Source organism: Podarcis melisellensis (genome assembly GCF_964234715.1).
Source record: "Podarcis melisellensis genome assembly, chromosome: 9".
Lineage (NCBI taxonomy): Eukaryota > Metazoa > Chordata > Lepidosauria > Squamata > Lacertidae > Podarcis > Podarcis melisellensis.
The window spans coordinates 61,564,659-61,589,999 of NC_138541.1; the positions used below are offsets into that span (position 1 = coordinate 61,564,659).

Sequence of the window (25,341 nt, forward strand, 5' to 3'; positions counted from 1 at the left end):
ATACCGGCATGCTTAGTGAAGTTCTTATCTGTGTGAGCAGGCCAGATATAGGATTTGAAACATAGGTTTTCATAAATGATAAAGCAAATGGACCACATGACTGTAACCCCTCCACGCTTTGCAAAGAAGGAAGCAAGGTTATTTCATATCAAGCTCTGAAAGTAGATGAGTTGAGGCAAGTAAAATCACATGAATGTATTGAAAATGCTTATGTAACTTAAATATATATCAAACAGCGTTAAAGAGGTTTTGATTTTAGCCACATTCAATCTATAAGAGATAAATGAAAATTATCTCACTGGTGCCATAGCAAGGAAAGAGAATCTAAAAATCACAGAGCAATTTACCCTTTATTCTGTGTTGTCCAGAGGAAGCACCATTATTTTGGCTCCTCTTCCCAATCAGTGGCAAATAAAAGCCACTTTTACCTCCTCATGCTATATTACATGAACAAAGGTATACAATCTGTGTTTAAGGCTATTCACATGTACTACAAACCACTGAATTCTCAAGCTTTCCCCTTGCCTTTTCCCTCTCCTCGTAAGCTAAGTTCAGAAACTTCTAATCTTCATTTGCAGCCAAACCTAATTGTTTTGTCCAAAACAGGTAGTCTATGGTTTGTGTGACTTTATAGCAGCAGTAATGCAATCCATGGTTTATGATTTGCCCTTCTGGTTTGTGAGCATACAGTGGGTTTGTGGGAATCATCCTTTGTTGAGTTTGGACAAAGCGAACAGCTATGGCTTGCTACATACTGAGATCAAAAATTTCTATTCCTGGCTTCCAAAAACGGGGATCACCCATCGCTCTTTTTCTCTGAATCCTATGTATAACAAAACTGCAACACCCATAGGAATTTATGCAATCTCCATTTTGTGACTGAATCTAGATTTGGAACCTTATGGCTATCAATCAAAGCAATTTATTCTCTTTTGATGCCTCCCCCTTCCTCACTGCTTTGGGAAACATCAAGCCTGACAGAATTTTTTTGGAGAACTCAGTTTTTCTCAAAATATTGTGCCCTTTTAGTTGGTCCTAATGAAGGTGTTGCCTAACTGTTGATTTTGGGATTCAGATGTGAGTACACTTCTCTGGAGTTAATCCGTATATAACGTTCATGACAAACCAATATTTAGCTTTGTGGATGGGGACTAGTCCTTTTCTTCAGTAGTAAACACGACAACAGTGGGAAAATTTGGGTGCACACCCTATTCTGGTAGCACTGCCCTAAATGAATTTTTCCCCATCAAACTGAGATGGATAACTCTTTAAAAGAAGAAGAAAATGCCAAGTGGAAGCACATAGGCTAAAATGACAAGATAACTTGGAGTCCCCTTAGACCAAATTTTCACTTCCAGCATGACCTAACTGACTTTCCTCTGAGTGGAGGCAGTTTGCAGAGGGCACTGTCCTAGCTTTAAGGTCCCTTCTAAGTCTCTTCAAAAGCATGGCCTGGATATATATAGCCATTAATTCCCACAGCAAGGAAGCCCCACAAGGCCTGGAGTGCTTGTCACAGCTGACTAGGTGAGGGTGTTGCTTACTTTGCAAGAGGACATTTACCTCCCCTGGGAAGTCACTTTGACCAATTATTTCAGGCAGAACAAACTGACCCATATATTCTCAATGTGTTAGGAACACATAATATCCTGTGTGTGCGTTTTCCCACTCTTAGCTGTTCTGATAATATCTGCACTTGAAAATTGGCAACATCAGAACTCTTCTTCTTTGGCGATCACTCGTAGCTGAGTAAGATTGTCTTCCATGAACACAATCTTAACAGTGAGTCTGTAAGTGACTGTGAAGGCCAATTCTGGATCCACGCGTCCTTCCACAGTGGGGACATAGGTTTCTGGGCAGGAGTTGATCATGGTTTGTCAAATGTGCCTTCCTCTTAGCTCGTTTATCTCTTTTGTCCTGAGTTCAAGTGTCTTCAAAGTCCATGACACCTTTGGTAAAGGCTGTTCTCCAATTGGAGCGCTTACAGGCCAGTGTTTCCCAGTTGTCAGTGTTTATACTACATTTTTAAAGATTTGCCTTGAGAAAGTCTTTAAACCTCTTTTGTTGACCACCAGCATTACACTTTCCATTTTAAAGTTCAGAATAGAGTAGTTGCTTTGGAAGATGATAATCTGAACAACATGACCAATCCAACTATGTTGATGTTGAAGAATCATCACTTCAACATTGGTGATCTTTGCTTCTTCCAGTACACTGGCATTTGTTCGCTGGTCTTCCCAAGTGATGTGTAATTTTTTTCGGAGACACCATTGATGGAATCTATCAAGGAGTTGGAGATGGCATTTAAAAGTGGTCCATGTTTCACAAGCATACAGTAAGGTTGGTAGCACAATAGCTTTATAACCAAGCATTTTGGTTTCCCTGCGAATGTCCCAGTCCTTAAACACTCTGCACTTCAATCGGGATAAAGCTGCACTTGCAGAGCTCAGGCGATGCTGGATTTCAGCATCCATGTCAGCCCTTGTGGAAAGATAACTGCCCAGGTAGGAAAAGTGATTGACACTTTCCAATGTTACACCATTGAGTTGGATATGTGGCATTGCAGAGGGGTTGTTTTGTGCTTCTTGGTGCAGCACTTTGGTTTTTTGGATGTTGAGCGATAGGCCAAGCTTTTTGTAAGCTTCTGCGAAGATATTTAGGATGGTTTGAAGGGCAGCCTCTGAGTGTGCACACACTCCAGCATACTGAAACTCTATGACGGAAGTTATGGTAATCTAACTCTTTGCTTTCAGCCTGCTGAGATTGAAGAGCTTTCCATCTGTTCAGTATATGATTTCTACTCCAGTGGGGAGTTTCTCTTCGACAAAGTGTAGGATCATGGCAATGAAAATAATAGATAGGGTTGGGCGATAACACAACTCTGTTTAACACCTGATTCCGCTGTGAATGGTTCATATTGAGATCCATTGTTATCCGCGATTGTTGCTGTAATATTATGGAGGAGCTGAAGGATGTTCAAAGATTTATCTGGGCAGCCAATTTTCAGAAGGACAGTCCACAGGGCATTGCGATTTACAGTGTCTAAGGCCTTAGTCAAGTCAAACACCATATATAGGGATTGGTTTTGCTCTCTGCATTTTTCCTGAAGCTGTCGAGTGGTGAAAATCATGTCCACTGTCCCCCTAGAAGGTCAAAAACCATTTTGGGATTCAGGAAGGGTAGCCTCGGATATTGTTAGGAGATGGTTTGCCAAGATCCTTGTAATAATTTTTCTGGCTGCAGCTAATAAAGAGATGTCTTGATAGTTTACACAGTCACTTTTTTAAAAAAAGAGATTGATAATTTTGGCATCCCTAAAGTCTACTGGGATCTCCTCTCTCTCCCAGATTTTTTCCGATAAGCTTGTGAAGTTGTTGTGTAAGTTCAGTTCCGCCCACTTTGAAGACTTTGGCAGGTATCCCATCAGGTCCACTGGCTTTGTTGTTTTTCATTTGGTTAATAGCTGTACACAACTCTTCCAGATTTGGAGATAATCAGTTCTAGGTTAATTACTAATTAGCATAAGGGTTTAAAATATAAGCTTTAATTTTTTTAAAAGGTTCTGTGCTTGAAAAATCATATTAGGCATGTTATTAATGGGGTCAGTGAACAGGCACCAAGAGATTGGGAGCACTTGTTCATTTGCATGCTGACACCTAGCTCTGTTTCTCAGATATGTTTGAGTTGGGTGTGGCCTTGGATGAGTTCCTGGATTCAGTGGTGACTTGGACAAGGGTCAATAATGTGAAACCTAATCCTGACAAGAAGGAGGTCTTGTGGACGGGTGATTCCTGGGCCTGGGAGTTAGGCAGACTGTCTTTTCTGAATGGGACTGCACTCCTTCCAAAGGATGAAGTATGTACTCCGGGGGTGATCCATGTTCCATCCTTGTGACTGAAGACCCCAATGGCCCCAGTGGCAAGCAGCCTTTTCACCTGCTGCACCAGATACAGCCTTTCCTAGACCAGGAAAGGCTTTCCACTGTGACTTGAGCATTCACAACCTCAAGACTGGATTACAACAAGCTGCTTATGGGGGGCTTTCCTTGGTGTTGATCCAGAATGGTGGCGCAGAACCCAGTTATGTGGCCGCTGATTGGATCATACAACCACGAACATGTGATGCTGCTGCTTAAAACATTGCACTGGCTGCCAACTTGCTACTGGGTCAAGTTCAAGGTGATATATAGCCCTGAACAACATGGGACTGACTTATCTAAGTGACTATGTTTTCCCACATAGGCCTAACCATTCACTGAGATTTTTAGTTTGGCTTTTACTATTTACTGAGGATTTGCAAACATGCGCACGGTGTTGTTAAAGGGTTCTCATGCTAAAAAGTAATGCCTCGTAATATTATGCCAAGTGTTTCTTGTTTTTGGCCACTACTTAGGTGGGCTCTGACCCATAAAGCCACATGTCACAATTGATTTGTGGGATGAGGAACCTATGGATGGCCCTGCATATGTTGTTGGACTTCAGTGGCCCCAACATCTCTTGAGTGTTGGCTGGGGCTCATGGGAGATGGAGTCCAACAACCTCTGAAGGTCCACAGCTTCCCTTCTTTAAAGTGCCACAAGATTTTGTTCAATTTGTGCTTGTTGATTAAGCTGACTAAGAAAGTTCTCTTCATGTTCAAATAGTGACAAACATTTCTTTTTTAAAATAAAGCATTGCCATCTGAAAACTCTCCCTTCCTCTCCCCGCAAGAGGGTGTGATAGAAATGGAGAGTTGACGAGGTTCTTGAGAGTGAGAAGCCCGCATTTGATTGGCAGCAGGAAAAAGAAGCAGGGAGCAAGTGAATGGGGAGAGGAGGGCAGGGACATGCCATTAGCAGCTGTGTACTTGATCGACTAGAGAAGCAACAAGGATGGAGGCCAGACAGGAGATGCATGGAATAATCAAAATGACAGCTTAGCCAGATGCATTTTGAGGGTTACAATCCTGGGAGGAGGAAGGACAAGTGGAAGGGAAGCGATGGAGTTTGATGCATTTTCAGAAGTGGCAAGTCCCATTCTGCTTGGTCCAATTTTAGACCTTGGGCTTGTTTTTGAGGACAACCTTAGCAGATGATTAAGAGAAATTTGAGGAGTTTTGATGCAGAGGAACCAAGCAAATGAGGCCTGAAGGAACTGATTTCATGACTCATGTTGCTATGAGACAGATATAATAGTTTTGTTAAGAGAATGCTAATTGGTAAATAGACGAGCAAGGCTGCTGGAGTCTTCCAGGGATCCAAGGAGCAGGACACACAGCTTTTCTACAGAAACACTGAGAAAAGGGTGCAAATTTTCTCTTCTGTTGCCATCCCCTTGTGTTTCCCCTGAATCCTGGGGTGATTTTCCAGGGTGCTGCTGGAAGGAGGGAGCTGAAATGCCCTATGGACATTTATTGATGCTTCTGTACATGAAACGGAGGTTTGTTTCCAAGAGAGATGGGACTGGAATAATGAAATGGCTAAATGCAGCTCAGACATAAAACAAATTTGTTGCGGCACTGGTTGCGTTTATCCATGAAAAAGTCAGAGAGCTTATTTCCCCTTTCCCCCTGACATACCCGAAGAGATCATGACCATGATTGAGGTTGTTCTAAACAACCAGCACGAATGCCCGGTGGGATGAACATCTTGGGGTTTGTCAAAATGACGGGGCTGGACGGAATGACTCTTTTCATGGGTCTTTGATTCTGTAATCTTTTCATTATTGCTAGCTGTTAAGCAAATGCCAGTCATTGATATTGACTCTTCAGACATCTGAATATAAATGAACAGAGCTGGGGACCTAATGTGATCACAATTGCTGGAGTCCATTAGTCACCAGGGTGTGAAATTCTGAATAAGCTCCATTTAATTATTATGGTGTTCAGCTCCTGTACTAGAGAAGCCCAGCTGAGAGGGAATTGCACTCTAGTTGTGTAAATGGGGATTGTTTGATTGCGTTGGTATATTGCCCTTCTTGCTGCATGCTATCTAGTTTGGATGTTGTTATCCTCTTCTGCTTATTGTTTATGTGAGATTATTTGGGATGTTTGCAAGACAACTGATTTGCGTACTGTGTACTTGATCTGTGGAGTGTCAAGTGTGCCTCTTAATGTACTGTCTTGCGTCTTCCTTGAAAGCTTGTGGGAACAAACTTCTTGAAATACAATTGTACCTTAGATCTCGAATGCCTTGGCTCCCAAACAAATCGGTTCCCAATCAAAACCCGGAAGTGAATGTTCCGGCTTTTGAATGTTGTTTTGGAAGCCAAACATCTGATGAGCCTTCTGATTGGCTGCAGGAGCTTCCTGCAGCCAATCAGAAGCTGTGCTTTGGTTTTCGAATGTTTTGGAAGTCGATTGGACTTCTGGAACGGATTCCATTTGACTTCCAAGGTACAACTGTACTCTGTTATTTTTGAAGTAAACATGATTACAGTGGTACCTCGGGTTACATACGCTTCAGGTTACATACGCTTCAGACTACAGATTCCGCTAACCCAGAAATAGTACCTCGGGTTAAGAACTTTGCTTCAGGATGAGAACAGAAATCGTGCTCTGGCGGTGCGGCGGCAGCAGGAGGCCCCATTAGCTAAAGTGGTGCTTCAGGTTAAGAACAGTTTCAGTTTAAGAACGGACCTCCGGAACGAATTAAGTACTTAACCCGAGGTACCACTGTGCTATGTTCTGTATGTTTGTATTTCCTCTGTTATTGTTTGGTGTCCTCATCACACCAGAGAATTCTATTCACTTTTAATCTTAACTTCTGGCTTGTGCCTGATAGCTGGTATAGGGTACTGTTTAAATGTGTGACCTGTGTACTGGAAAACCTCTAGTTCCAATTTGATCTCAGAGCGGCATGAGATTTGTGCAATGGTTACTATTGGTGGTCAAAATCTAAAAGATACTGCAGTGTGAGAGCTAAAAGCAGTGCTATTTTTCTAGAAAAAGAGGTTCCGGAACACACCATGAATGTCTTCCTCATTCTCTTATAATGGCAATGGTGCCCACCTGAGAGGTGCTGGAACTGAGTTATGGTGAGTTCCGGCTAAATAAAAAGCCCTGTCTAAAAGTATAAACTGCAAAGTTAACATGTATTTTTTTTAAAAAAAGAATTACAGAAAATATGCTATAGATTTGGCTTTTTAAAGCCAAAGTTTGCCGCTCTCTGCACCCTGAAATGTGAGTAGTGAGATAAAATGTGATGTTTTCTTGCTGTATATTGGGGAAAAAAACAAGGAAAAAAAGAAGCCTATGAAAGTAAGATCTTAGCATAGGGTGGGTGTTGTTTTCTTGGAATGGCCCCCCCACAACTGTGGTTTCAAGTCCCATGGTCTGAATACAGTTTAATCTTGTAGATAATCTAGTAGCGTTCACAGTAGTCTGTGGAATAATTGCATAATAATAGTTATATGAAGAAGAGGTTGCTTAAAGACAACTGAAATTGCTTCTAATAGCTTATTAGGAAAAGTCTTATATTGATTCTGACAATTGGTCCATCATGGTGGCTGGTCCCCATTGAGTCTGGCAGGGCAGAAGGCAAAGAGGCCAATGGTAAATGGAGCCAGAGACAGTGATTGACAGTTCTTGGCAAATTGTGGAGAGATGTTTACTGTGTATATTGAGCCAAACTTGGAGTGAGTTGCAGGGACTGGATAAGATTACTGCGGAGGCTGGTTCTGGTCTACAGGGAACCAGTAGGTCAAGCCCTGTGCCAGATCATAAATGCAAAGGGATAAAATCCTGTGATCATTCATGTTGCAGTGTGCCAGAAAAGCAGAGGAGATAAATGATGCTATAACTTAATTTCCTATTCTTTTGATTGTTAGAAGTCTTCTAGTGATCGCCAGCTAATGTATTCATCTATCTTATATAATTTACTTTTGTCTGTCTCATCTTGCCTATGCAATAATGTGGCCCTTCAAACTACATCTTCCATCACCCCAAACCATTTGCTTTTCTGGCTTGGAAGATGGAAATCTGGTCTTGTTAGCTAGGGACGATGGGCTTAGATTGTGGTTAAATATCCCAGGAACTTTCTGCCTTTCTTCATACTTTCTAGTTTGACCAAGTCTATATATTACATCTGGTTTACCCTCCTCTTAGCGTACACATCATTGCTACATAATGTGCTGCCAAGCCCAAGCTGACAGGTGATTATAGTGCTGATTCTCCACCCATACAACTGATAGGAATGGATTAATAAGTCTCTATGGAGTCTCCAGAGAAATCGTTGCGTTGTACCAGAGCAGATACATCAGGTAGATCACCATTGATTTAAGAAATAAATGAAGGCAAAAGGAGAGAGTTTTATTGAAGTCATAAAAGTGAGTGAGGACTAGCCACACAGAAAAGGAAATGGAAAAATGACCCAAAGTGATGAATGGAAGTAACGAAGAGGATTCCCAGACTGAAAATTTTGCATACCTACTTTGCAACCATTGTTGGGGGTTGAAGAACACCAACCTTAGGAGTCTTATGGTCTGAGACCTAGTTTACATAAGCTTCCCAGGATGCCGTGTGCTTAATTCTCTGAATTTCCTTGGTTTTTTTTTTAAATTCTTTATTAAGGTTTCAGCAAGTTTAACAAACACAACATAAAAAACACAACACAAAACATAATAAAACATAAAACATATATAAGTTCAATTCTTAATTTCTTGTAGCTTACTTTCCCGACTTCCTCATACCTCCCCTTTCTGTATTCCAATTTCAAATTTATTTTCAGCAAATCCTTCCCTTATTTTCTCTGAATTTCCTTTGAGCACAAAAGATTTATAGGGGTGTGTAAGATGTGGGAGGGAAGTGGGTGGCGCTGTGGGTTAAACCACAGAGCCTAGAACTTGCCGATCAGAAGGTCGGCAGTTCGAATCCCTGTGACGGGGTGAGCTCCCGTTGCTCGGTCCCTGCTCCTGCCAACCTAGCAGTTCAAAAGCATGTCAAAGTGCAAGTAGATAAATAGCTACCGCTCTGGTGGGAAGGTAAACGGCATTTCCGTGTGCTGCTCTGGTTTGCCAGAAGCGGCTTAGTCATGCTGGCCACATGACCCGGAAGCTGTACGCCAGCTCCCTCGGCCAATAAAGCGAGATGAGCGCCGCAACCCCAGAGTCGATCACAATTGAGCCTAGTGGTCAGGGATCCCTTTACTTTTACATGATGTGGGTAGACACTCTGTTCTATATGGGGCAACACTCTCCTTGAGGGATCAAGTGTTTAATATGAGGGTACTTTTTAATTCTGCATTGACACATGAGGCCCAGGTGGCCTCCGTGACTGGTAGTGCCTGTACCTAGCTGCAGTCATACCTAGATAAGGATAGCTTGGCAACTGTGATACATCTGAGTTGATTTAATATTTATATGCAGCTTCCCCAGCAATCAAGTTGAACTCAAAGCACCTCATGTCAATAACAAGCCATTAACAAATGAAAATGCTTCCTAATACGAAATGAAGCATCCAGTAAAAGTACAATAAATGCATCAAAGCAATAGCAAAATCAGGCATAGGCAAACTCAGCCCTCTAGATGTTTTGGGACTACAATTCCCATCATCCCTGACCCCTGGTCCTGTTAGCTAGGGATGATGGGAGTTGTAGTCCCAAAACATCTGGAGGGCCAAATTTGCCTATGCCTGAGCAAAACTAACCATCAGTCAGGCTACCCCTCCTCCCGACATAAGACCGTAGCTTTCCCCCCTTTTTCTTTTTAAGAACTAAGACAGCAAAAAGTCCCCAATTCAAAATATGTTTCAGAATGTGCTGCTATTTTTTGGGGGGGGGGTATTGTTTTATTGCAAAATATTATATTACAGTTTCTCTGTTTCATTGTTTGTTATATTGTACATATTGCCTCTGTTAGTTTGTAAACCAGCTACCGGCTGCCTTAAATATTACACAGTGTATGAATATATTAAATAAATGGTACTCAAATTAAGCTCAAAGAACAAGGTGGCACCTTCATGGTGACTCCAGAGGAGAGACTTGATGTAGTCTTTCAGGGCCAACTAGCTGAGATTGGCTCACCCATGTTGGCCTGGTACACTATTTGACCTGGGTGTTTTATCTGGGCTGCCATATTTCAAAAAGTGAAAATCTGGACACAAATGTTTTTGAGTTTGTTTTTGGCAAAGTTGTTGAGCAAAAAAAGTTTCTGAGCTATTTTAAACGAAAATCGCCAAAATCTACACTACTGACATGGGCTGACATTCCAGCAATTTCCGCCCGGACGCTGTTTGCAAAGGATGAATTTCCAAGAAATTCTGGACGTATGGCAACCCTAGTTTTATAGCTCAATGGATTCAGTCCTGAAGGGAATCACAATAACTTCCTCCTTGCCTTCCCAATGAATTGATCTTTGATACAGGTGTTTCCCAGGAAGTCAAGCAAGGTCACCTGAAGCTGAGTGGGCAAATACTGTCTTCCCTCATTCTTTGTACAGTGGTGCCCCGCAAGACGAATGCCTCGCAAGACGGAAAACCCGCTAGACGAAAGGGTTTTCCGTTTTGGAGGTGCTTCGCAAAACGAATTTCCTCCCCTTTTCCCCAAGCCGCTAAGCCGCTTAACAGCTGATCCGCTAAGCCGCTTATCAGCTGATCCACTAAGCTGCTAATAGTGCTAATCCTCTAAGCCGCTAATGGGCTTGCTTCGCAAGACAAAAAAACCGCAAGACGAAGAGACTCGCGGAACGGATTATTTTCGTCTTGCGAGGCACCACTGTAAATCACTGTTGTTAAAAGCTATTATATGCCATTTCATAATTATGTGTTCCTTCTCCACACTCATTTCTAGGATTTTAAACTTGGATATGGCATCACTATAATCCCCATGAACGTAGCCAACGTGAGACAGGTAGACCGCACAGCCAAACAATCTTTCGAAATAATCACACCCTACAAGAGCTTTAGGTAAGTCTCTGGAACACTTGTTTTGATAATGCAAACATAAATAATTGTGGAAACTATTTCTGAGAACCTTTGAAACCTACATGAAGTATTATTATTATTCTGTAGCAGGGTTGCCATAGTTATTTTTTTTAAAAAATAACAATTTTTGTTTGATTTTTAAAAATAAACAACATATAACAAATCATTTTTAAGTCCATATACAGAGATTACTCTGAATCTCACAACGTCCTCTCACCCCTCCATATTATCATCCATAATGATAACATTTACACCTGCATATCAATGCATTATCCAAATATTTTGTCCCTCTAAATTAGCCACAGTTTTTGTTATTTTACAAATGTGGTTAAAACCCTGCTAATGTTTTCATCTGTTTACAATGGTCTCATAGATCTATTAAAATTTCCCCCCGTTCTTTTTTAAAGTTCTTGTCCTCTTGGTTTCTGAGCTTCCCAGTTAATTTTGCCATTTCAGTGTGGTCTATCAACTTGGTTTGCCATTCTTCCCTGGCCTGCGTTGTTTCTTCCTTCCATCTCTGGGCTAGTAACATCTGTGCAGCTGTTGTCACATAGGGTTACCATATTTCAAGAGGGTAAAAACCTGGACACAAAAAGTCGTTGAGCTTTTTTAGGGCAATTACCTGATAGCCCCCTACCGCCACCGCCAAGCCGAAGCCGCCCATGCCAGAACCTGGGTTGCCCGAACCGGAGCCCGGGTCCCCCACGGCAGAGTTTGAGCCTGAACCAGAGCTGCCTGTGCACACAATTCTTTTTATTTAACCCCAAATCCAGGACGTTTGCTTTAAAATATTTAATTCCCCCTAGACGGGCATGTAGTACCCCCAAAAGAGGACATGCCCAGGAATTCCAGGATGTATGGCAACCCTGTTCTTTAGGGCAAGAATAGTGTTGCATGTCATCCCAATCTCTGAGTGGTAAGGGATTCTAGAGCTGTAATGAGACTTCCAGCACAAGGCTGTCTAGGATGCTGCCTGTAGAATTCAGAACTCTGTTATGCTTTTTGTTTGCTTTTGTTGAAACAGCAGGATAGGAATTATTATTTTTAAATGAATCTTTTGGCTTTTTGTTTTGTTTTGTTTAAGTCCTCTGCTGTGTTTTGACAAAAGGAAATAAATCCAGAACTCCTAAGTGTACAGGCAATATTTTAGACAACTTCACTTCTTGCAAAGCGTAGATATAGAAGAGGATAGAGGTACAGTCGTACCTTGGATCCTGAATGCCTTGCAAGTCGAATGTTTTGGCTCCTGAACACTGCAAACCCAGAAGTGAGTGTTCTGGTTTGCGAACGTTCTTTGGAATCTGAATGTTCGACACTGCTTCTGCAGCTTCTGGACATTTTGGAAGTTGAATGGACTTCCAGAACAGATTCCGTTCGATTTTGAGGTACCACTTTGAGGTACCACTGTATACCACTGTATACAAGACAGAAAGGACAGACACAACACAGCAACATATGAGTCTTTGTGGAAACCCAGATCTGCATTGAGGAGGCTTCCTGACATCACAGTTTGATTCCGAGAGTGGGGAAAGCCTCATTATTTGCTTTCCTCACAGACCCAATGCACACCCTTTGTATATTATTATTTATTTCATTTCTATACTGTTTATATTTTGAAGGAAAATCTCAAAGCGGTTTACAGAATATTTAAACATCAACAAAACATCAACAAAACAATCTGAAGAAAGTCAAATATATAGTATAGAGTCAAAGCAACATAATTAACAGAAAACTAAAATATCTTAAAGATTTCAAAACAAAACATTACAAAGGAGGTCAACTACAGAATACATATTTAGCACAAAGTTTTTTAAAAATCTTAAACATTTTTTTAAAAAACCATTGCTAAGTGAAGTAAAATATAAAATGCACATTTAAAACAGCATAATTAACAAGGGAATAAAATATTGACATAAGCATGATGTAATGGTTGCTCGTGCGTAAGTTGCCGCCACTCCTGGCTAGGTAGCCTGGTTAAACATTTCCTGGCTGGACAGCCCTTCACTTCGTGGCTGTTTCAGTCGCTGGCAGAATCCGTCAGTGGGCGTTTCTTGAACTTCTTCCAGCAAAGAAGTTCTTTGACGCCAAGTCTACGCCTACTTTCCCTGTGCGGAAGTCTTCTGCGCAGGGTGGGTGTGGGTAGCGGAGGACCTGTGCTCTCCCCGCTGGCCTCCAGCGAAGAGTCCTGGAGCCCTCTCTCCGATTCCCCCATCCGCCCCCCTTTATCCCTGGTGTTACGCTGATTTCCTTCCCCAGCTGATGAGTCCCCTCTCTCCCTGCCTGGCCCTTCTCCGGCATCGCTTGGGAGCCCTGCCTCCACTTCTGGCTCCCATGTCAGTTCCCTGACACATGATATATAAGGGTGATGAGTATAGGTTGGCAAATACTAACTGAGGTAAGAAAGCAAAGCAGGGTTTTTATTTTAAGGTTCATTTCATGTGCATTAATTTGATTATCTTGATGCTCAGCTCTCATCTTCATGCAGCTAACATCTCTTAATAGCTGGTAAAACAAATAGGCCTGATCTGTTTTGTATTTAATTGGAGGACCCTTTGTCAATGGGTTTCAGCTTTACGGCAGAGTCTGAAAAAGAGAAGCAGGAGTGGATCGAAGCACTACAGCAGTCTATTGCGGAAACTCTCTCTGACTATGAAGTAGCTGAGAAGATCTGGTTCAATGACTCAAACAGGTCCTGTGCTGACTGCAAGGAACTGGATCCTGACTGGGCATCCATCAATCTCTGTGTTGTCATTTGTAAGAAGTGTGCAGGTAATTAAGAAACTGAGTGTTCCATCAGACAACATGCCTACCTTAAAGGGCATGGTGTGTCTCAGCCATATTTATTTCTGATTTAGTGCAAAGGCTTTAATCCTATTATAGCTCCAAGAGCCCAGTTTAATTTTTCAAAATTGTGATATAGTTGATAAATCCCTTTTAAGTGTAGCATATGAAATTATATGGGAAATTATTGTACAGCTTTGCAGGGATAGTATGTGGGATCTGTAATGACTCCCAATGTCCTAGAGGGTTCTACAGAGCAGAGCAGGGATGCGGGTGGTGCTGTGATCTAAACCACTGAGCCTCTTGGGCTTGCTGATCAAAAGGTTCAAATCCCCATGATGAAGTGAGCTCCCATTGCTCCGTCGCAGTTCCTGCCAACCTAGCAATTTGAAAGCACACCAATGCAAGTAGATAAATAGGTACCGCTGCGGTGGGAAGGCAAACAGTGTTTCCATCCGCTTTGGTTTCCATCATGGTGTCCCGTTGCGCCAGAAGTGGTTTAGTCAAGCTGTCCACATGACCTGAAAACCTGTCTGTGGACAAACACCGGTTCTCTCGGCCTGAAGCAAGATGAGTGCCACAACCCCATAGTCCCCTTTGACTGGACTTAACCATCCAGGGGTTCTTTATCTTTTTACCTACAGACCAGTTGAATCAGGCATAAGGAAATTCCAGCCCAGGGGCAAATCTACATCCAGTAGGGATCATATTTTGGCCCATAAAACTGTTTTTCAAAGTCAAGGCCATTTGTCATGGATGCTTTAGTTGAGATTCTCCATAAGGTCCCTCCCAACTCTACGATTTTATGAAGCCCACCTGCCGTACACCTGATGTCAAATATGTGAAACAGGTAAAGATGTGGCTGCAAAGGAATGTGTGCTCTTGATTTTTCCCTTGCAAGCAGGGCTTGTATTCAGCACCTTTAAATTTGGGCACTCCCTAGGATTGGCTACTCTGGAATTCCTGATTGGGAACTCTATACAGTGTGGCCGACCCCTGGTGAAAATGAAGCTTGAAGCCACTGCTGAATTTTTTTTTTTAATCCAATCGATCCCTTCAAAGGACCATTTTTCCTTCACATCCCAGCTTGAATCGATCCACCTTGCTGAGGACAAATGTTCCTTTGCAGCATGGCTTGATTGCAAGCCAGATTGTGAAGGAAAAATAGGTTACTTGAAGTCAGGTAATAGACAAGTAGATGATCCAATCTGCTTGTCAAAATGATCCACAGGTGAAGGAGTTCAGGATCTTGCCCACCAGCCATATATTGTAAGCCACATGATGTAGGCACACCCCTTTCTTTTCCTTTATCTGTTTATCAAATTTCTGCCCCCAATTTCTAACCCTGAAACGTGCTACATCTTGCTATTTTGACCCAGGGCAACACAGATCCTTAGGACCCAGAGATTCGAAGGTCCGAAGCCTCAAAATGGATGCCAGCATTTGGAGTAATGAACTCATTGAGGTAGGAAACAATAGGGCGGAAAGGGAATAGGAGAGACAAGCCTTATCAGTGGGAAAAGTAAACATTTACTGTGAAGTTTCGTGGCATGTAATGATGCTCCTGAGGAATTTGTCTATTAATTTGAAATCCCTTCACACTTGATACAAATGCTTCTGTTCTTCATTGTTTCGTGATGATTTTAAATTTTTTTTATTGATCCATGGTAGTGAGGATATTTTCCCCATGTTGAGCCAGATTTCTTAGAATAGAAAGTGTGTGGGATAAATATATTAACATAAAAAGGAAGGCTGTTTTACGTTTTACTGTGGAAATAGAAGCTCATTGTCACCACGTATTAAATAAAACACGTTCTTTTTATTTTCTTAAGTGACTTCAGTACTTTGAAAAGTTCTCCTTAATGCCAAGCTATTAGAGTTTGCTGTTGTTTTCTAAAGAACTTCACTGACATAATACTTTATTTCCCCACATTTTCCAGTTTCCAGAATGGCAAAATGTCACTTTGTAAGGAATGTTGGGGTACATAATTGGTTTTCTACAGATGCCCCTTAATTCATCTGTACCTTCTAAGTATTTCATCATTTTCCTTGGATCCTGTGATGGGATATTTCTAGTGCTATGCATATGATGTGATTCGATAGGAGCAAAGGAAAGCTGCAGAATGCACGGCACAGCACAGAATTCAGCTTCCTGAGAGTTTCATTTTTTAAAAGTGTATATCTAGGCCATATGGCTCTGCTGATGTGCTTGATGATGTGTGCAGATAATGCCTGCTGAAGTCACATGAACTGCTGAAGAAGATTTTATTGAATAAGATGCTAAGAAAGCATGGGAACGCTGCCTTTACAGAGAGTCAGAACACTGTTCCATATAGCTTTGGGTTGTCTACAATGACTGGTAGTGGTTTTCCAGAATTTCAGGTGGGATTCTCGCTTAGCCCCACTTGGAGATGTTGCAAATTTACCTGGGACTTTCTGCATGCTCTACCACTCACCTACAACCCTTTCCCCGTCCTCAAGGATGAAGTTTGCCTCCATTACAGTCCCTTTGGCTAGGAGAAGCAGCAGAGGAAGTCCCATGTTTAGACAGGGTGAAACAGCCACCTCATGTAGCTGATTTTGGGTTTCATGGAAAGGCAGCAAAGTGTTAGATGTTTACTAAGTTTGCTTTCTTCCTTCTGCAGCTTTTTATTGTGATAGGGAATAAAAGGGCAAATAGCTTTTGGGAAGGAAACATTCAGCCTGATGAGGAGTTACGTATGGATGCCCCAACAGACCGGAGGTTAACTTTTATTACACAGAAATATAAAGAAGGAAGATTCAGAAAAAGCACTTTGCTGTACAAAACCAAAGAAGAATTAAACCAGGTAAATCTGGAAGATATGGGGCAAGTCTTTTTTTGAGGCTGTCGGTTGTATGTCTCTTTTTGTTGTTTGATATCTATCATCTATCTATCTCAAAGAATCTGGGCATAATAAAGACTAACACCAATTTTGTTTTGAACCATAACTCCCATAACCCCTCACTATTGGCCATGCTGCCTGTAGTTCAAAACATTTTGATGACATTGTGCTTTTGCAGATTAGAGTCCAGTCTGTGAAAAGATTAGAGGAATTGTGGGGCTAAATAGGCCACAACTTTATTAAATGGTCATCTCTATGTAAAGAAAGGAATAAGTAGGCCAAACTAATTGGACACACAACTGGACTGTCCTCTGTTGATGCTCTCTGACACAACTCAACTGACACACCCAGGAGAAGGTGTGTTGTTTTTTTTAAAAAAAGGCACAACCAAACAGATGTGCAATAAAAATGACTAGCCAAAACCTAGTTTGCTTTATTGCCAAAGTGAGCAAATAGATACATCATGGCCTTCCAAACTTCAACTGATGCCAAATGGTGTTTCGGTATATAGCCCATATATAGACCACAGCTCAGAGACTTATAGAATTGTAGAGTTGGTGGGGATGCCAAGGGTCATCTAGTTCAACCCCTGCAACGCAGGAAGCCTTGGCTCACAGCTGTCCCTGGGTGGACCCCAAATCCTAAGAAACATCTCTGATTAAACACAAGTCATGATTCCAGTGGCCAACCCATCCCCTCCAGCAAATCCCACAGGCAGAAGCATTGCAGAGCCAGAGGATCAAACTAGGACTAATATTAGATACAATCACCCCTCCCCACTCAATTATTTCTGGCTTTTGTTAGGTATGTTGATGAACTCACATTAATAGTTCAATTAATCATTAATTTTATTGTATGCAATTTATGCAGGCCAGAATCCAGAGAATCACATAGATAGTGCTATACCTCCATAGGGGAGCTTTGAACTTGTAATTTTTCAGTGGTCTTCATGCTCTGTTATAACAAATTGCTTTTGAAATGGTGTAGCTTTTTATATGGCATGAAGGTTTGTTGTTCAAAGAGGGGAGGAACGTTAGAACTTCAAGGAAGACCTTGACTTCACCTAAGAGAGCTCTGTATTTTATATGTAGGGCATGCAGCCCTATTACAATTTTATTCCAGAATGCCAAGTGACAGTAGTTACACTACTAGGGTTAAATGAAGATATTTCAGTTTGTTCCATCTGTTCTGTGTCTTCTGCATGTAAGTGTTCAGAAAGGATTTTGTTTTGATCTGCAGAGGTAGACAAGGACCAGCAAAATAATCATTTGAGCTAGAGTATCCTCTAGAGGCATCGATGTGTCACCAGTATTGCCGAAACAAATAGTAAAATGTTTGTGCTTCCTGTGTAGCATTTTTTAATAAAGCCTTATAAGGTTTTCTTACTGTGTCTGCCTTGAGAAGTCAGAACCCGGTTAATGTTGCTCGAAAAGAGAAAAAAGAAAAATATGTATTTGCATAACCCCATAAATTTGTGACTGACATTTTTGGCTAAACCCAAGTGTCATGCATTTTCCTCCATGCATAGAAGCCCTGCTCAGATGGCAAATAAATGCCTGTACAGAGAAGAGGTGATATTATGGTGCCTTGTTGTCATCCACATACTAGCTCAAATTCCCTGTAGAATGCCTACACATGTGCATCTTGCATGCATGATCAGGGACACTAAAAAAAAAAAGAGAGAGACCCTGTGCACATACAAATTGTACAACATGTGCTCTGCTCGGCGGTCTAGCTGAATGTGTGAAAAATGTGGCTGGATTCTGGAGTCTTTCATTATGCATGTTTAGGCAACAGGCAAACAAGTACTTTGGGCTGATTGACATCTAATGCCCTTTTAAAATGTGTTGGGGAGGGGGTGGTTTATTTGATGGTTCTTGTTTTCATTTTTATTACGCATTTTGTGGTTTTATATTGTGATGTTACATTGTGAACCACCCTGAGACCTGCGGGTATGGGGCAGTATACAAATTTATTATTATTATTGATAATAATAATAACAAAAGTTAGGTGTGTACGTGTACATATACATTCTGTATAATGGATGTGGGTGGCCCTGTGGTCTAAACCACTGAACTTCTTGGGCTTGCCGATCAGAAGGTCGGCGGTTCGAATCCCCGCAACGGGTTGTGCTCCCATTGCTCTGTCCCAGCTCCTGCCAACCTAGCAGTTTGAAAGCATGTCAGTGCAAGTAGATAAATAGGTACCACTGTGACGGGAAGGTAAATGGCGTCTCTGTGTGCTCTGGTTTCCGTCACGGTGTTCTGCTGTGCCAGAAGTGGTTTAGTCATGCTGGCCACATGACCAAGAAAGCTGTCTATGGACAAACACCGGCTCCCTCGGCCTGAAAACAAGATGAGCGCTGGAACCCCATAGCCGCCTTTGACTGGACTTAATCATCCAGGGGTCCTTTACCTTTACCTTTTATAACCCATTCACCTACTGAACAGGGCTAGTAATAGTTCCTGTACAAGCTAGGTAAAGTAAAGGTATAGGTACCCCTGACCGTTAGGTCCAGTCGTGGCCGACTCTGGGGTTGCGTCGCTCATCTCGCTTTATTAGCCAAGGGAGCTGGCACACAGCTTCCGGGTCATGTGGCCAGCATGACTAAGTTGCTTCTGGCGAACCAGAGCAGCACACGGAAACGGCGTTTGCCTTCCCGCTGGAGCGGTACCTATTTATCTACTTGCACTTGGACGTGCTTTCGAACTGCTAGGTTGGCAGGAGCAGGGACTGAACAACGGGAGCTCACCCCGTCGCAGGGATTCGAACCACCGACTTTCTGGTCAGCAAGTCCTAGGCTTTGTGGTTTAACCACCCGTGTCCCTGTACAAGCTACCGTAAGCTGTCTTAAATAATGAATGTTGATCCAGACCTACGAATCCCCCAATAATTGTAGCACATTGTGATTTAATAACCTTATGATAGTTGCCTGTGAAATGTGGCGAGCTTTGACCTTGCTGTGTGAATTTCAGCTGAATGCATTGGCTACAGTGTGACAAGACCGCTGAGATTGCCCATTGCATTAAGAGTCATTAATTCCTTCCTGTTTGGTGTTCTACTTGTAGCTCATGCTTTTCATCTTTATGATCAGGCCCTGTGTGCTGCGGTAGTTAAGCAGGACGTATTGGAAACAATGATGTTGTTGTTTAGTGGAGCAGATGTGATGTGCGCTACCGGAGATCCTGTCTACAGTACTCCATACTTGTTAGCCAAGAAATCTGGACAAAGGCTGCAGATGGAATTCCTCCACCACAATAAGTTTTCAGGTACAGACTTGAAATGTGTGTGTGTAACTACGTGGTGCAATGTATTTTAAATTAATACTGATTTAAGAAGATCAAATAATGACAAAACGGAGAGAATGTGGCAGCACTAAGTCAAAGCACCACTTGCAAAACTCTTTGATGTATATTGGATGCTGTGACTGGATTTTTGTAAGAGAGATAGAAATCATGAATCCTGTACGCTTGCAGGTAAATTCCCTTTTACAGTCGTACCTTGGTTTTCAAACAGTTTAGTTACTGAATGTTTTGGCTCCTGAACGCCGCAAACCTGGAAGTGACTGTTCCGGTTTGCAAACTATTTTTGGAAGCCGAACGTTCCATTGCTTCCAATTGGCTGCAGGAGCTTCCTGCAGCCAATCAGAAGCCCTGCTTTGTTTTTTGAACATTTTGGAAGTCAAAGGGACTTCCGGAACAGATTCCATTTGACATCCATGTATGACTGTACTTTCCTGGTTTTGGCACCTTGCTGCCTTGGGACATGTTTGTGAGTTTGTGTATGTGTGTGAGAGAGAGAGGAGGCGGGGTGGGGGAGAGAGGTAGAAAGAGAAAAAAGGAAGGGGCAGAGGGCCTGGATGGAGAAAGAAATTGAGGTATACATCTTTTTAAAATATATTTTATTAAATTCCCACAATTTTCACATAAAATTCCAATAGCTAATAAATTTTTTTTGTTTCTTTTATCAATACATGTTTCATAGTCACTGAAACAGGCTCTTTCCATTATACTTTTTATGACTTTTACAGATTTCCCTAACTATGAAGTTCATTCGGACAATGTTACCTGTCGAGATTCTTCTTCCTTCCTTTGTGACTATTTATACAAGGTTTCCTTCAATGCTACAAAGCCGTTTACAGAGAAGAAACTAAAAGAAGGTATTACAGTCTCTTTCCCATCCTGTTCACTTGACTTGGTTTTTAGACCATTGGTCAGATTGCAGCCCTTTCCTGTTTTATGTTAGAACCTTAAAGGTAATACAAGGGGGGGGGGGATGTTTTTGTGAAATGATGTGTATGCAAAGAGACTGAAATGTTCCCTTAAATAAAATAAGATTCTCTGATCACAAGTTCGTAACGAAGAATAGAAGGAGAGGGAATGATTTCGGTAATACGTATAGCAAGTATTATGGTTCCTACACACTTGATTTCTTTTAAAATATTGCTTACCCTAATGAATTCCATGTGTACATTATAAGAGATCCATTAGGTTTTAGTTGTCCAATAGTTCCAAAGAAGAATAAATAAAAAAAGTTTTTTTTCTCATTTTTAAAAAATGCCTAAATTATGACAAATTAGTTTGATAGTTAATAGGGATCATATTCAAACTTGATTTTTGGGAATAAAAAAAACAACAACTCCTTAGGATTAAAGATGCAGTTCAGTTAAGTCAAAACAAAGTATACCCCTCTTGAAATTACTTAATTCCAAACATTTGTATTTATAATTCATTCGTATTTATTCACTTCTTTGTGGTTCTTAGAGAAGGAAAATTGGGTTGTAAAGATATGTTTTTCTGAAAGCCTTTTATGGGAACCTCTATTCCAAGGGCACCAAATGGTGTAACAAAAAGCAGTAGCATTTGGGTGTAGAGTTGGGTCCTATGCCTTTTATTAGAGCCTGAGTTTAAATATATTGTGGGATTAATTTCATATGCCCGCGGGAGATTTGTAGTTCTTCAACAGCAGATTACCACATGGCAAAATGGAGAGGAGTCTCAATGCTGTTACACAACATAGAGGCTTGCAGTTTTCAGGGGTAGAATGAAATGTGCTGCCCTGCTGCAAGGATTACTTCTCTCTGCCCCATAGAGTGGAGAAAACTCACACCCTTTCGAAACACTGCCTAGGATGTGTGCCACTAACATGGAAGCTTGGTTCAGGAATGATGAGTAATTCACCACTACAGTCATACCTCGAGTTGTGTTTGCTTGACGTTGCGTTTTTTCAGGTTACAAATGTGGCAAACTCGGAAGTGTTTGCACAGGAGCGCATGCAATCTGTGCGCTTCACACATGCGCAGGAGTGCTCTATCGCATCACATGCATGCACAGAAGCAGTGCTCTACTTACGGACTTTTTGGGGTGGAAACAGCACCCCGGAACGGATCGCGTCCGTAAGTAGAGGTACCACTGTATATGAAAGCATTGTCCTATTTAATCATCCCACAAGACAACAGTTACTGCAGAATTGCTTCTTGATGTTGCAAGGGGTCATAACAGATTGCTTTAAGGAGGTGCTTGGTCACTAAAATGCCAAACCAAAACAGTTCTGTGTGCCTTCTATTAATGCAGATGATGTCTTGGTCACATTCCCTTGTGACAAAGAGACAAGGAGAGTTACACAAATGACCCTCTCGGTCATTTTGTAGTGTTGATGACTGAGGCTTGGACAAAGGATTTCACAGTGGGGAAAGGGAAGAGTTGGTTGGAAGACCAAGGGGAAAGAGGTGAAGGACCTGTGGTGTTGTGGGGTGAAGGAAGGAAAATCAAGTGCCCTCTGTTTTCCCCCACTGCTCATCTTAAGATAACAGGCACCATAATAGTTGTACATGACAATGCTAGGTATATATTTTCATAGGACGGGCTCTCAAATCTTGACATGTAGTGGTTTCTTGGAAGAATAGCATTGGTAAGTGTCAGGAAATTGCCATCGGAAGAACAGGTGGCGGAAGGGCTCCAGGAGAATAGGAGAGACTCTGCAGCAGAAGAGGGAACCAGTAGGGGGGGAGCAGGAGCTCCAAGGGGAAGGGAATCGGAGGAGAGGCTCTGGGACACTTCCAGTGAGAACAGCGAAGAGGTATCAAGGCCCCCTTTAGGAATCCCCACCCCTCGCCAGAAACTGTCACGCAGGGAATCCAGGAGACGTGTTTCCGTTAAGCAGCTTTTATGCTGGAAGCGTTTCCGCAGGCGCCCACTGTCGGATTCTACCAGCGACTGACGGAGCCATGCCAAAGGGCTCTGCTCAAGGCAGAGCTTTGCTACGCTGAGCAAACTCTGAGGGACCAACCCTTTTACGCACAAGTAGCTCATTGTCCCATCACAGTAAGCTTTAAAATATTTTTTTCCTATTTGTTACAAATCTGTTACGCATATATCTTCAGGTAAAGCCTGATTTTGTGTGTGTGTTTGTGTTTTTGTGAAAGCTATAGGCTCACAATACTGAGTGGGCTTTGTACCATCACCTCTGCCAACGTAAAATAGATTGACTCTGTCTTGGCCTCTATTTCCAGTGTTCATGGAAAACAAGAGCACCACCTTTTAGCTACTGCGTGCTATGATTCAACTGTTCATTTTGCAATCAGCTCCTGTCAGGCTACATGTTTTTTCCTGCAGCTTTCAATTCTTCTAAGTTCAGAGGTGTTTTTTTGCTTTGCCACTTAGGTTTTTCTTTCTTCTATCCGTGTCTGTATAGTTTCGGTAAACCTGAAATTGTCAAAATATGATATTCTGCTTTAAAAAGATCTTCTTATTTGGAAACCCAGCGAGGTTGTGGCAGGTGTTAAAAGGAGGCTGTTTCAGAAAACATTCCTCTGTCTGCTTTTGATCTATAAACAAGCTGTGTAAACCCATCGATTTATCGGAAGCCTTAACACCGATTGGACTTGAATATCCAGATGATCCAGGAGATGAGAGCAAGGCAATTTGTTGCAAATCTGTAGATCCCTGATGGGAGTGGAGGCTTGCATCTGTCTGTATTTGTAGACAAGGCACATATTTCTACATATTTCCACAGCCCTAGATGGGAACAAAAGCATTGTGGGAGCCTATGCCATTTTCACAAGATGCACCCTTGAATTTCCCATAAGGCATCTCCCTGCTTTGGAATGCCAGTGCACCTGGGAATACCTGTGTTTCCTTAGTGCCTGCCTTCCTGCAGCCACAATTTATAGAAGCAGATGGAGGCTGATGTCAGGCTGGATGAACTTCAGAGCCGTCTGTCCTTTCTATAATGGACTACTGCAATGCGCTCTATGTGGGGCTACCTTTGAAGGTGACCCGGAAACTACAGTTGATCCAGAATGCGGCAGCTAGACTGATGACTGGGAGTGGCCGCTGAGACCATATAACACCGGTCCTGAAAGACCTACATTGGCTCCCAGAACGTTTCCGGGCACAATTCAAAGTGTTGGTGCTGACCTTTCAAGCCCTAAACGGCCTCGGCCTAGTACACCTGAAGGAGTGTCTCCACCCCATCGTTCAGCCCAGACACTGAGGTCCAGTGCTGAGAGCCTTCTGGTGGTTCCTCCCTGTGGGAAGTGAGGTTACAGGGAACCAGGCAGATGGCCTTCTTGGTAGTAGTGCCCGTCCTGTGGCATACCTTCCCATCAGATGTCAAACAGATAAGTAACTAAACAAGCTTTAGAAGACATCTGAAGGAACTTTTGAATGGTTGAGGTTTTGTTGTGTTTTTAATATTCTGTTGGGAGCCGCCCAGATTGTCTGGGGAAACCCAAGCAGATGGGCAGGTATAATAAATAAATAAATACATACATACATACATCTGAAGGCAGCCCTGTTTGTTGTAGTTGTTTAGTCGTTTAGTTGTGTCCGACTCTTTGTGACCTCCTCCCGCAGTTTGGTCAAAACTCAGCCTTGTTTAGTGAAGCTTTTAATGTTTAATAGGTTATTGTATTTTAGTGATCTGTTGGAAGCTGCCCAGAGTGGCTGGGGAAACCCAGCCAGACGGGCGGGGTAAAAATAATAAATTATTATTATTATTATTATTATTATTATTATTATTATTATTATTTATTAATTTATTAAACTTTGTCTTTGCTGTGTCCTGGTTTTCTATAGCTCTCACCGGGTCACTTTGCTCTTGTTGTTGTGTCCGACTCTTTGTGACTCCATGGACCAGAGCACACCAGACACTCCTGTTTTCCACTGCCTCCCGCACTTTGGTCAAACTCATTCTGGTAGCTTTGAGAACACTGTCCGTCCAACCATCTCATCCTCTGTTGTCCCCTTCTCCTTGTGCCCTCAATCTTTCCCAACATCAGGGTCTTTTCCAGGGAGTCTTCTCTTCTCATGAGGTGGCCAAAGTATTGGAGCCTCAGCTTCAGGATCTTTCCTTCCAGTGAGCACTCAGGGCTGATTTCCGTCAGAATGGATAGGTTTGATCTTCTTGAAGTCCATAGGACTCTCAAGAGTCTCCTTCAGCTCCACAATTCAAAAGCATCAATTCTTCAGCAATCAGCCTTCTTTATGGCCCAGCTCTCACTTCCATTCATCACTACACTTTGCTCTTAGCTTCCCCCCAATCCTGTTACATAACTTTGACCTTTCCCAACACTGTGCATTTGTTGCCTACACTTTAGTTCTGTCATGGGAGAAGCCACAGAACCAGGAGGGCAGCCTGTGTGCTAAATTCCTCAATTGGAAAAGGGTTAGCTCATGATTACTTGAATTCATCTTTTTGAATCCACCACTGTTTTTGTTGAAAAAAAGCAAGGTGTGGCCACGAGATCATCTGAACATCAGCTTGCCTTTCCCCCTCCTGTGGCCACAAAAGTTTAAGC

At 42.2% G+C, this 25,341-nt stretch overlaps 1 protein-coding gene across 3 annotated transcripts in view; it reads left to right on the plus strand.

Moving 5' to 3' along the window:
* ARAP2 (ArfGAP with RhoGAP domain, ankyrin repeat and PH domain 2) overlaps nucleotides 1–25,341 on the plus strand; it is a 129,013-nt gene that overhangs the window by 45,392 nt on the left and 58,280 nt on the right. For all 3 annotated transcript variants that reach the window (XM_081924326.1, XM_081924325.1, XM_081924324.1), the window contains 6 exons: nucleotides 10,763–10,878; nucleotides 13,466–13,665; nucleotides 15,057–15,142; nucleotides 16,323–16,505; nucleotides 19,636–19,810; nucleotides 20,572–20,700. In XM_081924326.1, the coding sequence (XP_081780452.1) occupies nucleotides 10,763–10,878; nucleotides 13,466–13,665; nucleotides 15,057–15,142; nucleotides 16,323–16,505; nucleotides 19,636–19,810; nucleotides 20,572–20,700 (889 nt within the window). The remainder of the gene's footprint in view (nucleotides 1–10,762; nucleotides 10,879–13,465; nucleotides 13,666–15,056; nucleotides 15,143–16,322; nucleotides 16,506–19,635; nucleotides 19,811–20,571; nucleotides 20,701–25,341) is intronic.